This window comes from Arachis hypogaea, chromosome 16 (assembly GCF_003086295.3).
Source record: "Arachis hypogaea cultivar Tifrunner chromosome 16, arahy.Tifrunner.gnm2.J5K5, whole genome shotgun sequence".
NCBI classification, from domain to species: Eukaryota; Viridiplantae; Streptophyta; class Magnoliopsida; order Fabales; family Fabaceae; genus Arachis; species Arachis hypogaea.
The window spans coordinates 143,748,403-143,765,589 of record NC_092051.1 but is presented as its reverse complement, the minus strand read 5'-3'; the positions used below and the strand labels follow the sequence as shown (position 1 = coordinate 143,765,589).

General features: G+C 24.4%; 2 protein-coding genes across 2 annotated transcripts; both read left to right on the top strand.

The window, feature by feature from the left end:
• Nucleotides 1-268: 268 nt before the first annotated feature.
• On the top strand, nucleotides 269-1,865 carry LOC140180299 (uncharacterized). The gene is made up of 2 exons (XM_072220763.1): nucleotides 269-878; nucleotides 1,312-1,865. The coding sequence occupies exons 1-2, from the start codon at nucleotides 269-271 to the stop codon at nucleotides 1,863-1,865; spliced, it is 1,164 nt and encodes a 387-aa protein (XP_072076864.1).
• An 8,416-nt stretch (nucleotides 1,866-10,281) lies between these two features.
• LOC112755521 (probable 2-oxoglutarate-dependent dioxygenase AOP1) lies at nucleotides 10,282-17,133 on the top strand. Its single transcript, XM_025803671.2, has 3 exons — nucleotides 10,282-10,849; nucleotides 14,021-14,360; nucleotides 16,623-17,133. Exons 1-3 carry the CDS (start codon nucleotides 10,404-10,406, stop codon nucleotides 16,863-16,865), a joined length of 1,029 nt encoding a protein of 342 aa, XP_025659456.1. The 5' UTR covers nucleotides 10,282-10,403; the 3' UTR covers nucleotides 16,866-17,133.
• Nucleotides 17,134-17,187: the final 54 nt, after the last annotated feature.

Sequence of the window (17,187 nt, the reverse complement as noted above, 5' to 3'; positions counted from 1 at the left end):
ATACATCTCTCACTTGATATTTACTTATGATCTCTTACTATTCTGTAAAGCAACAAAAACTCAGGTGACAGAGGTTATAAAGACACTGGATATGTTTACTCAAGCGTCGGGATTGAAGGTGAATATCCATAAATCTAAGGCTCAATGTTCCAAGAATGTTTCAGCGAGAAGAAAAGAGGTGCTTTCAGGGATCTCTAGTATCTGATTTTGTCAAGATCTGGGAAGATATTTGGGAGTTAATATTGGTCATGATAGAGCTTCTAGGAAGATGGCGCAGGAGGTCATTGACAAGATACAGAGAAAACTTGCTAGTTGGAAAGGGTGCTTGCTTAACAAGGTAGGCAGACTTTATCTTGTGAATGCGGTGATGGCTTCTATTCCGGTTTACAATATGCAAGTTTCCCTTCTTCCGAAGTATGCGTGCGACAAGATTGATTCTTTGATGCGTCAGTTCTTATGGAAAGGTCAAGCGAATAGGAGAGGGTTGCCGTTGGTCAAGTGGGACATTGCTATAACTTCTAAGAAGGCAGGTGGCTTGGGTGTTAGAGATACTCTCTGTGCGAACATGGCTCTACTTGGCAAGTTGGTTTGGTATTGTCTGAATAATAAGAACAAGTTGTGGGTGCAAGTTCTAACTCACAAATACCTCCAGAACTCCAAGGACTTGGGCAGCAGTCATTGTCACAATGCCTCAACTACTTGGAGGAATATTCTAAAGGCTTATGATATCTTAAAAGAAGGATTTCGATGGAATGTGGGAAATATGCAACAATCGATTTGGTATGATGAGTGGAGTCCTCTTGACAAATTTTGTGAGCTTACGTCTTATGTTCACATATCTGAAACAAAATTTTCTCTTGCTGATTTCCGGAGCAATGGTACTTGGGAGGGGGATAAGCTTGTAACGCCAATTTCTCATGAGGTCAAATAATTTTCTTCACAGTCTTGGGCCTCCTTTAATGTCAGAATCGGAGTCCGGATGGATTTGGTGGCCCGCATCACTAAAAGCCTATAGCTCTCGAGAAGGTTATCGTTGACTCCTGACAAAGAAAGTGAATTTGATCGAAAATAGCAACTGTGGGTGGATTTGGCGCCTTAATTTGCCAGAGAAGATAAAGATGCTGATGTGGTTGGGTCTACAAAATGCGCTTCCGACAAATGCCTTCCGGTTCAAGTGTCATTTAACTGATTCGGACAGATGTTCGAGATGCAATGCAGATCTGGAAACAATGGAGCATTGTCTTAGGGATTGTTAGAAATCAAGATGCATTTGGCAAATGTTGGATCCTTTGCTTATTGATTCAATTGAAGGTACTCCCTTGGAATTTTGGATTCGGAAGGTCATGTCGGGCAATGAGGCAATTGTAGGGGCGGGTCTTTGGTGGGTGTGGAGGCATCGTTGCAATGATATTTTCAATAATGGAGATCAGTTGTCAAACTATAAGGTTGTTGCTATGGCTCGAATTACTGCTAATGATTTAAGAAAGTCTGCCAGTACCAAGTGTATAACTTTCAAGGATCGAAGGAGGTGGAAACCTCCAACAGGTGACACTTTTAAAGTTAATTGTGATGCGAGTCTATTTTCTGATTGGAACCTAGCAGGAATTGGTTGTGTTATTAGAGATTCTAATGGGCGTTGGATTTCGGGTTGTTCTAGTAGCTATCCTCCAGGGCCTATCGTCAGATGTGAGCTTTTTGCTGTTTGGAGGGGTTTGATTTTAGCTTGGGATTATGGCTTGAGAGATATTGTGTGCGAAACAGATTCTCTTGACATTTTGCACATTTTAAAAAATCCAGCAAATGGGTTAAATTGTGATGTAGTTGATATTCTTCAGAAGATACAGGAGCTTCTATCAAGACCTTGAGTTGTGGATTTTGAATGGATTACCTGTGATGCTAACGCTGTGGCAGATTGGCTGACGAGATATGCGGTCAAGACCAATCCAACTCATGTTATTTAGTCGGAACCTTGTGATGAGCTTCAACATCTTATGCTTGTTGATTTAGGATAATCTCTTTTTTTTCTTTGTTTCTTTTTGTTTAGTCACCAAAAAAACCTCTTATACATCTCAATTGAATTAGAAGTTATATTTTCTATTTTCATCTTCCTCATCTTATAATATTATGAGAGATGAGAGATTGATCTATCATCTATCTACGTAGAGGAATAATACTATTTAAATTAATGGATGATAAAAATTGTACCATGAAGTCATGAACTACTTGAGATCATATCATATATCATTAACATGTATTAATAATCTTTTATTAGTACACATACATGATTATGCAAGTCTTTCCTTTTTTAACCTTTCTACCGAAAATTAAAACATGTCATGCATTGATGTTATGAGAAATTAGGAAGCTAAGATCTTAAATAGGAAACAAGGGAAGAAAATTTAAAAAAAAAAAGATATGTACAACAACAATATTTATTTATGGTCCCACATAAAGTATAAAGATTATTAATTATGACATTTGAACAAGTTGCTACTGGAACTACTATCTTTTGCACCTTGTATATACTTATCAAACTGCACAAAAAAAGCGACTACTGAATGGGAGAAGAGACACAAGCTTATTATATATAATCATTTTGGTTGCTGTTAATAATTAATTTGGACCACCCTAGAAAATGCATGTGTTATTTTATCCTTTTGCAATCAGATACATTCATTCATTCACTCTAACTTTTATCTCTTCCTTTTCTTGTAACTTACTATGTTCTAGTTCGGATAACTTAACTAGATAACAAATTTTCCTTCCAAACCATATTGGGAAAAGGGAAAATGATGAGGGAATATAGTATTCAATCATAGCTAGCTTACACTAGCTATGCTAGTTACACTATCATATATATACATGAAGAAAGAGAAATATTAGAGAATCATCAGAATTTATGTTGTTAAATGACTAAATTAAAAAAATTGAATTAATAACTAAAAATAATAGTTAAAAATAATAAATTTTAATAATTCTCTGTCATTTTTCTATTAAAGAGCGCTAATATATACTAAAAATAGAAACAAAGCTAACTATCCATAACTAACTTTCTGTTACATAACCATTATTTTACTAACAGAATTTGTTGTTATATGAACTAGTTTTTAGAGTTAAGTTCGTTAGATTTACTATATACAAATGTTTATACTACAGATGATCATCTTGGGTACAAAGAGGTATATTACAAGTTTCATCACGGTCTCTAAGAGTTTATAAATGTAACATATTCTTTATTTATAACTATCTTTTTGAGTTGAGTTAGATTCATTTTATCATAAAATCATTTCTTTTAAAAGGTCGAACGGATAAAAAGAAATACATAAATAATATATTTTTAATATTTTTGTGCAATTAAGAGTCTCTTTAAATTTATTTAAAATTTTTTAATAAATTTTTTTATGCTAATTTCTTTTTGGTTTAATAAAGATCAAATTATAAATTTTTTAATCTAAAAATTCTAATATCATATTATAAAATTACTGCTCTCAAAATAAAAAAATACATATAAATAATCATATTTATAACATATTCAATTTCAATTCTAATACTTGACAGTTAGCTTTCAAGTTTGAATTAAAACAATCAAGTCCAATAATATTGATGCACATGTTTATTTAATTTGTTTATAAAGTTGAAACAATACGATGACAAGGTAAGTTAATTAATTATCCTCAGCTAGTAATTTTGCAATAATATAAATGCAACATGCACTACTATAATGCTAGTGCTGGAGTGGAGTCATCGTTCCATAAAATATGATAACGCTAAGAAGATATATAATATCTAATGTTATTTTATATATAACATAATATTTATAATTTTTTACATATAAAATTTATAATTATATAATTATTTTAATAATAATTAATAAATATTAAATAAAATAATTTTAAACCGTTTAAACTGATCTTTTGTTTGGTTTCTATAAACATTATTGCATAAAATAATACTAATACTAACTACTAATTAAGAATAATAATAAGAAAAGTATAAAGAGTTAATAGAATATTTATACAATGTGTACAATAAAAGTTTAGAAAGTATTAGAGATATAATTATTAGTGTTATTTTTTTTTTATTAGCTGAAATTTTTGGAATGAATGATATCATGACATGGTATTAGAGTTCTAAATCCAAAAGGTTATGGTTATTCTAGATAGTATAAAAAATGTTCATTTTATGACTCATATAACCCATTATACATATTATACAAATAAATCATTGTCTTTCTAGCGAGACTCTTACCTAATATTTTTAAATCATTAATGGAGGCGTGTAACGAACATTAAAATTTATTTGCATACTTGCGCAGTTGCGTGTCTGCTGAAGTGAATTTAAGCATAAAATATTAACATTTCTTTCCTGACTAGTAATAAAATCTGGACTAAACTAGGAATTAAGTCGCTAAAAGGTAAATATGACAATAATTTAGTTTATGAAATATTTCTGATATCACTACAAAGGTTGTGAAAATAACATACATATGCCAGGACCAGGAGTTTTATTTTTAAAATATATATTTCTTCCGTTTAATTTTTATGTTTTTTTATGATTTTATTTTAGTTTATATATATCTTTATAATAAAAGTTACTCTATAAATATTAAAAATAACTACTAAATCATGTTTTTATATATTTATATGTATTTTCACCTATTTTTAAATAGAATAATCAATCACAAAAATAATTAAATATTCTATACCCAAATATTTTATGAACCCTAAAAATCAGTCACATCAGTCATTATTGTATGTGTTTTTGTAATGTTACTTATATTATGATCATAAATATCAATATTATTTGATTATGTTATTTATATAATTTAATTATAAATATAAATGTAAATTAATTTTATTATAAATATATATAAATATAAAAATATTTTATATTCTTATATGAAAGGCTGATTTCTATGTTATCATTTTACGTATACCAAACTGAGATTAAAAAATTTTTAACGATTAAAAACTATTGTACATAAAATTAACATTTTAAACCTTAATTTCAAAAGCGCCAAAAAGTTTAATTTCTCCCATTTTCCTACGAAATACGAAAGAGTTTATATTTTTTAAATATTATTGACTAAAAATAATAAGTTTTATTAATTTTTTAGTATTTTTCTTACAATAATATATATTTTGTATTAGTACTCATTATTAGTATACATTAAACATATTTTAAAGAACAACACTACATATTTTATACATATATTTAATTATATAGAGAGGTTTTGTTAAATCTTACTTGAAGAGAAAGTTTTTGTTGTAATTGTTTATGTTGTTGATTTTTTAGTGATTAAATTTCTTTCAATTGTAACAACATTGACTTGTAATTAATCAATTTGTAGCTAATAGTTTAAATAAAGTTAAGGAATCATGGAGAGAAAATTAAAGAATTATGAGTCACTATTATATCAAAACGTCAACTCCATTAACGCTATATATTAAATATTGTATTGGCTCCTCATATTTTTTTATTAGTTAATTACTATCTAATTAATAATATAATTGAAATGATTTTAATACATACTGTATTTAATTGTAACAAATAAAATATTAAGAGTAAAATAATAACTAAATATAGATATTAGTGACAAAAATTATAATTTAAGCGTTATCAATAAAATACTTGTTACTCAAAAATAAAAAACAAATAATAATAATAATAATAATAATAATAATAATAATAATAATAATAATAATAATAAATAAATAAATAAATATACTGGATCAAATTATTTATCTTTTTAGTAACATAAAGCATTTCAATTTTTTTTTGTTTTTTTTTTTTGGTATTGGATCAAATTAAACTCCTGAAACCCATGAATATGATCCAGACTGGAAAAAAAATAAATAAAAACCTTATTAGTTTACTTTACTTCTACTAAACACCCTGGCAAATGTTCATTATTATTTATTAACATGCATTTATTGTATTTACATGATGAAGCTAATACAAATGGCTTGCATGCACGACAGCACCAACATATTCAGCCTTAGTTGGAATAGACAAATATTTTTTTGCATATTAAAAGCGAATTGCAGGCATATATATAAATGTTCGATGTTTATGATTACTTTTTTTTTTAGTTTTATTAAAAATTATATGAATATTGAGAATGAATAAATTATAAATAGTTTTAAAATAAGTATTAAATGTATTAAAGAAAACGGAACTTCTCTGTAGAATGACATAATTCTGTCATGGTAACTCATTCTTCATTAGAAAAATTCTTACCACTTATTAGAAAACTTAAACATGCTATCTACTCTGGCTCATACCAACTACGTAGCTATTAATCGGATATCTAATTTTAAATAAAATAAAAAATTAAAAGATATTGAAATTACAAAAAAAAATTAAAATAATAATTATAAAATTTTCCTTAGCATGAGTAGTAGTTGAAGAAAGACTTAAGGATTAACAATTTTAGTTTATAGTTTAATATATTTTTAGCCAGCAATTTAATATTTTTAGTCCAACAACTTAATACTATCTTCTTAATCAATACTTTTAAATATTATAGGCTAATTATAGATAAAAAATAATAAATTGTGTTGATCATGTAGTACTACTATTAGAATTAAAATAATTTACATTAAAAATAAGGGTACTTGGTAAAAAAAATAAATATTAAATTTAATTTTGATATACTGATCTTTTAGATAATTATTTATTTGATTAATATAAAAATAGTTAGTTTTTTTTATATGATTTTACATAATTAGATACATATATCAAACTATTTTATATTGATAGTACATCAAAATTAAATTTATAAATATTATTTAAATATTTTTATATTTTAATTTTGATACTCTTATTAATCTCTTGTGGTGTAAAATATTGTACACATTCATATAATCATATTTAAAATCTTTTAAATCATCATTCATGCTATTAGTATATATAAAAGTTGTTTTTGTTAATACAACGTTTAGTAATTAGATTGACGGTACTTCAAAATTAAGTCCATATTTTGTAGAAACAATTATTTGTGAAAATAAAATTTTAAAACTGAACACATAAATTATATTGGAGGAAGCTAAGTATATTCCTTTAGAGGCATGCATGTGACACCAGCAAAGACCTAAATTTGAGACCTCCCAAGTAATTACTTTATAGTTTAATGTTACGGAACCTATCCGTGGAACTAAATTGACTCAATTTTTTTAATCTATGAGAGAATTATTTTGATTTATTAAAAGGAAAAGTTTAGGAGCCAGCAGTTTTATTGAATTTTGGTCAGCATGTAACCAGCAAAAGAAGGTGAGCCATTGGATAAAATCTCACATCAATCTCACACCATCAAATTATCATTGATGGCTAGTTGATGGCTAACAATTACAAAAATTGCTGACCCCTAACATTGCTCTTATTAAAATATATATACTTGACTAAAATGACGAACCCATAAACCTGCTAGATGATGAGAGAGGTACGATTTTGCATGTTTCAATTAGGGAGGGAGAGATGGATTGGGTTAACTTCCCAAATTAAAATTGTGTGTTTAACTAACAGTTATTCATAAAATTGCTGTTAATTTATTAGATTCTGCTGCACACTTAAAAACCGTTGACAAAACTATCACAATTCTTCTATTTAGTGATGGTTTTACATAACTGTTGTTAAATGGTCGCTGCAATCTTCTAAGCTTAGATATGTGGTGTATTGATAATTATCAGTTAATTCTTTTAAAATTATTTTTTTAGTTAAATTTTAAGTCATAAATTTTAAATCTTGAATTTTAATATTAAATTGTAAACTCTTTAAAAGTAATTATTAAAATATAATTTAATAATAAAAAAAGTTTACTAATGTTGATCAATAAAAAGTTATTTTTCTATATTTATTTATATTTATCTATTATATATTATTAAAATTAATTTTTTTTAATTAATAGCATAAGTGACGTGACATATTCTATTTTAAAAATACTTCTTGATTTATTTTATTTGATTCATTTAAATGTATTAATTAATTAATCATTTATTTAATTTAATTAAAATAAATATTAAATTATTTAATATTTTTTATCATATTAATTATAACTGATCAATTATATTGATTATTTAATTTAATTTAAAAATAAATTAATTTTATTTTAATTTATATTAATTTTTTTATTTTATGTATTTTGATTAATAATTTTTAATAGTGTCACAATTAATCATTTATTTTATTTAATTAAGATAAATATCAAATTATTTAATATTTTATTTGATTATATTAATTATAATTAATTAATTATATTAATTATATAATTTTATTAGATTAAATAAATTAATTTTAATTTAATTTATATTAATTTTTTTATATATTTTGATTAACGGTTTCTAGCAGTATCATAATTAATTATTTACTTTATTTGATTAAAATAAATATCAAATTATTTAAGATTTTTTATTATATTAAGTATAACTAATCAATTATATTAATTAATTTTTTTATGTATTTTGATTAACAATTTTTAATAGTATAATAATTAATCATTTATTTTATTTATTTAAGATAAATATCAAATTATTTAAGATTTTTTATCATATTTACTATAACTAATCAATTATATTAATTATTTAATTTGATTGGAATAAATAATAAATTAATTAATTTAAATTAATTTTTTTATATTATGTATTTTGCTTAATATTTTTTAAAAGTATTATAATTTTTACCTTGTATATTTATAAGATATTTTTTATTTATTAAAATTATTTTATTGAGACAAAAAATAATAATTAATTTATTATATTAATTATTTAATTTAATTAATTCAAATATATGTTATTTGATTTAATTTATTGTCACATTAATATTTGAATCGTTGTTTACCGAAAATTCTTCTTTATTTCATTCTTTAATTTTAAATATTTTGATTTTAAATTTTAGATTTTTATTCATTGTTTATATTTTTTTACTTTAATATCAATCTAATATTTCTATTAATATTTTCTTAAAAATGTATTGTTAAATCGATGTTTGTCCACCGTTAATTATATGATCGTGACTATTTTTTAATTTATTAAAAAAATACAATTTTTTATTGTTTTTTCTATTTTTATATTTTATAATTTATTCATCTAAGAAGTCATATATGATAAAAAAAAGTCTTATTTTTTTCTACTATGATGCATTATTATTTATTATTGTACTCTATCTTTTTTATTTCGTTTATTTTGTTTCTATTTATTTAAGTTTTTATATTTTTTTATAAATTTTGTTATTTTTATCTTATATAAGTTAATTTATGATAACTCTTCATAGATTGAGTTTTTTTAATGTTTAAATTATATTTTTTTTTGTGTTTAATTTTATTTAATTTATGATAATTCTTCATAGGTTGAGTTTTCTTAATGTTTAAATTATATTTTTTAGTGCTTAATTTTATTTTTAATTAAAAAATTGAGTAATAAAATAATATGTTAAAGGTTGTGCGCCTTCTTTGTTTTTTGGGTCTACCTTCTTTTTTGTAGGGATTACGAGTAACTATAAATAATAGTACTTATGCATAAATAATAAATATAAATTGTATAATATAACAAATATAAAATTAGTTAATATGACAATTATCTTATATTCTAATAATCAAGATGTATGGGTTCAAAATTTTGAAATAGCAAAAATATATTCATTTATAGATTACATAATAGGTTATAGATAATAAACAATTTTTAGAAAATGAGAATGACAAATATAATGAAACAAAAAATATAAGCTTAACGTTTTTTAAAAAAAAAACCTTAAATTAATTGATCTTTTTCTTTTTGTATGGTTGTCAAACTGGTGTTCATTCGAATTTATGAGTTTAGGCAATCAAGTTACTCGACCTTACACTAGGTTTTGGGGAATTATTTAAAAATTATTGTATTTGGACACTCAAGTCAATATATTTAGGTAAAAGAGAGTGTGTAGGTACATCAATTTCAAAAGAAAAAAGTAAAAAGTAAAAAAATACACTTAATTATGGAAGAAAATGTATATCGAGTGTTACTCTTACATTGAATAATATATATATATATATATATATATATATATATATAAATTTAATTTTGATATACTGATAAACAGTTATTTAATTATATTTATTCGAATGACATACAACCAATGTAAAAAATAATTATTTTTATTAATGTGATATTATATAATTAGATACATATATAAAATACAATAAAATGTGAAAATTAAATTTATATATAATAAAGTTGACATTTAGTTTTATATATATAGATGACGGCAGCTATGGTCTCTCGTCTGAATATATTGTCCCTTTCCCTAATAATAAGAGCCTTGCTTTTGGGTTCAGCAGACACGCTTTTGTGTGCTAATTTTGCTATAAATAAAATTGTGTGTAACATTTCAAGAACAACCCCAAAGAGCAACAAAGAATTTAAAGAAAGAAAATGAGAGAAGAGGGTCCATCCAATGGTGAGAAGAAGAGTGATGATGATGAGGTTGGGATGATGATTCCATGTTTGGATTTTTCCTTCAATAACAAAAATAATAATGGGTTGGGATCATTAGAGGAGTGGAAGAAAATGATGAGCAAGAAAGTGAGAGAAGCATGTGAAAAGCATGGTTACTTTGTGTTAGTGTGTGATGATGATGATGATGAAATAGTTCCAAAGGTTTTAAGAGAAAAGATGGTGATGGGGTTAAAGGAATTGTTTGATTTACCTGAAGAAACAAAAATGAAGCACCAAAGCACAACAAAGCCATATAGTAGCTACACTAGTGATTGCCCTGTTATTCCTCTCAATCAAACCTTTGGTGTTTGTGATAGCCATGTCTTCCATGTTTCTCAACAATTCACCAATCTCATGTGGCCTCATGGCAACCCATCTTTCTGGTATGACTTCATGTTCTTTTTTGCATGTTCAATGCTGTGTCCATTCATGTTGAAGAAAACTCACCTACAGTAATCATGAAGTTGATAATCAAAAATAGTTAGATAATTTGATAAATTTAATTAAATTATTATTTAACCATTTTTTTATTGTCAATTTCACACTAAGACAACTGTATATGAGTCTTCGTCATTCATATTTTATTCGATGTTATGTTAGATTTATCCGTTTCTACTAATCTAATTAGGTTAGAATTTTGAAAGAGAGAGAAAAAGGATTTATAGTGTAAAAAAGTTTAAAATTTAACACTAATTAAAAGTATTTTTTTCATTATTTTTTTTAAACCCAAACTTATTGCAAATAATTTCTAAAATAATCCTTGGCTTTTGTGACTAACCAAAATGATAATGGGGAATTAAAATTTGGTATTTTAAGACTATGTACGTAATTTGTTTATACACAACCCTTAATTACTAGACATTGCTTAATTTTGTGCTTTATAATCATATAAAAAACAAGCCTTTTATATATAAAAAAAGATAAAATGTCTGACTAAAAACTTGTATATATAGAATGATTTAGTGATTAGTTTTTGAATTATTTATATAGAGTAAATTAAGAATTTAATGTTGATGTATTGTAATATAAAATATTTTTATATATATGTATCTAATTACGTAATATTACATTAGTAAAATAACTATATTTTATATTGATTGGATAAATGATTATCTAAAAATATAGATGTAATTGAACGATTGTAATGGTTAGAATATCAAAATTAAACTAAAAATCTAAACTCTTCAAAAAGTTCTATACCCATAAAAATCACGTTGACAAACTAACTACTAGTTTTTCTGGGGTATAAATTTGTCAAATAAATCAAACATTTTAAATATATGAGAGAGCACCTCTCGTTCTTATTGACAGAGTTGCTATATTATTATGATCATTAGTTTGAGGTATGATGTTGATTAAGTACTTTGCCCTCAAACATTTTAAATATATCAGAAAATTTTTTGTTCTTTCATATCAAACTACTAGTGATATGATTTTTCGTAAATAATATTTGTACCGTACTAATTAATTTAATTATGTTTGAACTAACCTAATTTTGCTGCTTGATTTGTGCCTCATTTGCGAATTCCCACCCCTAATTAAAAACAAAGTCTTTTATATTTAGGCTTTAGTCGTATATATGAATATGAGTTTATTATATATCGCTTATTAGTTGGATTAGGAAGAGAGGGGTGGCTGAAAAGACATAAGAGTGCAAAGTAAACGCTGATTAATATAAAATTTCTCTCACCATGTGACAAAGCTTTAATCTAAATAAATCTATTAGTGGTTGCATGATGGGCATGTTTGTGTTCTATGGAATAAAAAATCTATGGCACGTACGTTTGTTTGAATTTTTAATATTTTGTTAAGAGAAAAAAAAATGCTAAAAGAAAATCGAAATCAAAGTTCTATTATTTATTCTTTTTTTTAAATATAAAATTTGAAAAAAAAATACCAAAAATAAAGACACAAAATAAAAAATATCAGAAAAGAAATTGAAATTATGTATCTTGGATAACCTTACAAGTTGACATGCCATGTGTAGCTAACCCTTCATTTAAATCCATTATTATTTATGAGTCATTTAGATGAAAACGTCTAAACGTTTTTTTTTATAAATATTTTTTAGTAATTAAAATTTAACACATATAATCGATTAATTCGTGTTATTTTTGTTAAAATTAGGCTAGACAAATTAAGTTGACCAAAAAAATGGTGAATCAAATCTTAAACTGGTCTAAATTAATATTATTTTTTATAAAAAATGTATGACTATAATACCCTTATTATAAAAAATAACTAAAATAATCTATTATACATATTAATTTTAAAAATCTTAAATTCTAGTCCTTTACTTTTCTGCCACGGGTTAGGATTTAGAATTTTTAAAATATATATATATAATAAGAGTATTTTAATCATTTTCTATAATAAGAGTATTGCAGTTATTTTCTATAAAAAATAATATTAATTTAGATCGATTCAAGATTTGATTCACTATTTTTTCTATTAAATTAATTTGTCTGACTCAATTTAAGAAAATAATATAATTTAATCGATTATATATATTAAATTTTAATTATTAAAAAATAAAGTCTTTAAGAAAAGATGTTTTATGGCTCTCTTATTATTTTTATTTGTTCATTATTTCTAGAGTTCTTCAAAGTTGGAATTTTGAATAGTCAGCATCAAAACACAAAACCTTTTATAAGAACGAAGCAATAATTTCATTTTCAGTTTAACATGGAAAAAGATATATATATATATATATATATATATATATATATATATATATATATATATATATATATATATATATATATATATAAAACCAATGTTCAGCAATCAAGATCATCCAAAATTTTCCTTAATTTCATGAATTGTTACCTTGGTGCTTCTCTCCCATGCATAGAGCTCCGAGCTTCTCCTAGCTAGCATATATAGCTCATTTAATGATATTTTAATAAAGTAAACAAAATGTTTCGAAAGAAAAAACCATTTTTTTAATATTTTAAAAATAATAAATATATGGTTCGTTCTATATATCTTTTTTTACAAAATTAATACTAATGAAATTGATTTTGTCAAACATGTACTCTTTTAAAAAATATACAAGCCATATAAAAGAAAGGGTAAAATATTATATTTTAGTTTTTATAGTTCGGTTAAATTTTATTTTTTATTTAATATTTAAAATGTCTTATTTTTTTCCACAAGTTATATTTCATTCTATTTTTTCTCTAAAATAATCCCCCCCAATACTATTTTTCTTTTATTTTTTTATTTTTTTATCTATTTTTATTATCAAATTACTAAAATCAACACTATAATTATTATAATTTTTGTTGTTACCTAAAAAAAATAATATTTAAAAAAAATTAATTTTAACCAGAAGTTAAAATAAAACAAAAAAAAAATTTATAATAAAAATAAAATATTTTAAATATTAAGAATAAAATTAGTACTTAACTTAAATGTTAAAGAATAAAACAATACTTTATCTTTTTAAAAAAAAAAAAAACCTTACTTTGAAAGTCCTACAATTATGTGTGCAACTTATTAAAGAAAATATCTATGTTATATACATAAATTGTTTTGATTCGATGTTGTAGTGAGACAATGAATTCCATAAGTTCAAAGTTGCTGGAACTGAATTACATGATCTTGAAGATGATTGAAGAGGGTTATGAGCTTCCAAAGCACTACATTGACATTGAAGACATGCTAATGAAGGGTACCGTTTATTTGCGTCTAATGAAGTACAAAACTCCAAGCAAAGAAAACAAGAAAGAAGGTGAAATTGGATTGGTGACTCACACTGACAAAAACACATTAACTATTCTTTGCCAAAATGATGTGCAAGGTCTTGAGGTGCAAACCAAAACTGGAAAATGGATTCAATTGGAGATACCCCAAAATGCCTATGTGGTCGTTGTTGGTGACATATTGAAGGTATATATACCTCTATCTACTTATATATAGCATGTTAATTAATTTGATAGAGATATAAATATATGTCTTTTTCTGACAATTTAAATTAAATTTTTAGAATAAATAATTTTATGATATGAAAAAAAAATGTTTTTTTTTTTTTTTTTTTTTTTTTTTTTATCAATGGTCGTTCTAAAATTTGATCCTTGTTATCTCAAAAAAGGTATTTTAATATAAGACAAAACTAAAAAAAAGGTAAATGCGTAGACAAATTTCATAATTAAAGCCTAAATTATAAGAGGCAATTAGGCAAAAAAATATGTTAAAGATGTAATTACTTATGTAATCTATTTAACGAATTAAACTTTAGAGGTAAATGATTTTATGAGATAATAATTTTATCAATTATATAAAAACAATGAAAAATGTAAATAATGGCTTTGAACTTCATCTTATGTGCATGTTTTATCTTAAATTTTTAAAATAGACTTTTTTGGGTATCAGCCATTTCCAATAATTTTAATCAGTATTTGATATATCAAATTGTTTTTAACAAATAAAATTTATTATTTTATTATATGTACATTTTTTTGTAAATATAAATACAAATTGTATTAATTCATAATTTATATTTATAAATTCTAATAAATATAAATGTAAATTATGTATTTTTGTGTATAAATTTTTATAAATATAAATATAAATTATTGTTGACTAAACTGACCTAAAATAATAATATTTGTCCGTCATGTAAGTGACAATGGAGCTAGCATAAAGTTTGGAATGGAGCCAAAGTGTAATTTTTGAATATAAAAAAATTAAAATAAAAATTTTAATGAAGACATACAAAACTAAATTTATATACAGTTTATAAGAAAAAGTTGAAGTTTAGGGGAGTATTACCCCCCTTGAGACTCGTATAAGAGCAGGGACGGATATACTGGGGCGAGTGGAGGCCTCGACCCCCAACTTTTCTAAAAAAAGATTAATAGTAATAAGTTATTAAGTATGATTTAATTTTTTTTAAAATTTATTTAGTATTTAGTCTAATATAAATAAAAGTCCAGTCTAACCTAAATATTAATGATTTCTAATATCTAAAAAAATAAGTAACAATATTAAAAAAATCTAAAAATATATTATTACTAATATTTTTTAATTAAATAAAATTTTTTTAAATCCCATAAAGTGGATTTTTTTTCTTCTTGTGAGCGTCTTTCTTGATTCATTTGGTATTAATTCTCTTTGTTTCAACTATTACAACTGAAAGATCTTTTTCCGCGATGAATATTATGAAGAATAACTCATAAACAAAAGGAAAGGTTAGTTTCTTGCTAATGTCTTTTAATTATATTAAAAAGAAAATTGTTGAAAATTTTGACACAAATTCTATTATCGATAAATTTTATGATATGAAGAAGAATCAACCACTTCGTTAATAAAAAGTACATACATATTTTTTGTACTTTAAAATATATTCTCTATCGATATATTTTTGTAATACATTTTACATTATATAATTTTTTATATAATTTTTAATATTATATATGTTATTGGTCCCTCCAGAATAATATTTCTGGATCCGTCCCTGCATAAGAGGCTTCGCCCATGCATGTAGCATTGCTATATATTTTTAAAATGAGTTGATTTGATGCCCTAAGTTCGTTAAATGATGAAAAAAATTCCGTTAATTTTCTATTCCAAAACTATTCTTTTGCATATACATGATGATGCATGTGTTTTTTGTATAGATAATTTTTTAATAGTAGAAGAATAGTTTTGGGAAAATGAAGTTAAGAAAATATCTTATTTGTATCATTTGATATTTCTCATGGGTCACATTACATATTTTGAGAATTTAGAGTACATATAAACTACATATAATTAATTTCAGTAATTTAACCTTAAACATATATTAAAATTTTTAGGGTATTATTATGCTGTCTTTTAATCATGGTTTTTAAATTGTGGGTGCCATTATCTTGCAAAGAATAATAATAATGGAACAATCTTTTAATTAGCACTAACAACTAATTTTGGTCCAATAATTATGCTCATGCTCTATGTTTATAGTAACTAAATAGAATGATTATATCAAGGTGAAAACTCAGGTGCAGTCGACTTCACATAAAGTTGATAGTTGAGAGTCGTTAGATGATTTGACTAATTTGACTAAATTTTCATCTAACGGCTCTCAGCTATCAACTTCACGTGAAGTCGACTGCACCTGAGTTTTCACTTTATATCAATGATAATGATTCTTATTTAATTTTGTGTGTATAGGCATGGAGCAATGGTAGATTACATGCGGTTAGACATAGAGTGACAATGAAAGGAGACAAAGAAAGATACTCATTTGGAGTGTTTACAATGCCTAAGGATGAAGCCAAGATTGAGGTGCCACCTGAGTTGGTTGATGCCAACACTCATCCTTTACGTTATCATCCATTCACTTATGGAGACTACATCAAATTCTTTGTTTCCAATCTCAATGAGAATGCACTTGATGAATTTGCTGCTCTTTAATTTCATTCTTATTTGTTTGTTTGTTTATGATGCATGCTATTATATTATGGCATTTGTGTGTGTATATGATTTATAGTTAATTATGATTTTATTTTATCAATAAAGTATGTATGTGTGTCTGATAATAAAGTGTTCTAAATTTATTGATTATGAACGAATTCATTGTAAGCCAACTCTTATAGCGATGTGAATATATGGGTGTAATTCTAAGTAAAGTTATGTAGTTCATATTTTGTGTATGTAATTATTTTATGTTCATTTTCATAAATTTCTATATTCAATTTCATAAATTTTTAAATTTTTTATTTTTAATTTTAGTAAA

Coding starts and splice junctions, on each gene's coding strand:
- LOC140180299 (XM_072220763.1), top strand. CDS start 269: ATGGCGCAGGAGGTCATTGACAAGATACAGAGAAAACTTGCTAGTTGG. Junction 879..1,311: donor TGCTGATTTCCGGAGCAATG/GTACTTGGGAGG, acceptor ATTCAATTGAAG/GTACTCCCTTGGAATTTTGG.
- LOC112755521 (XM_025803671.2), top strand. CDS start 10,404: ATGAGAGAAGAGGGTCCATCCAATGGTGAGAAGAAGAGTGATGATGAT. Junction 10,850..14,020: donor CATGGCAACCCATCTTTCTG/GTATGACTTCAT, acceptor TCGATGTTGTAG/TGAGACAATGAATTCCATAA. Junction 14,361..16,622: donor TTGTTGGTGACATATTGAAG/GTATATATACCT, acceptor TTGTGTGTATAG/GCATGGAGCAATGGTAGATT.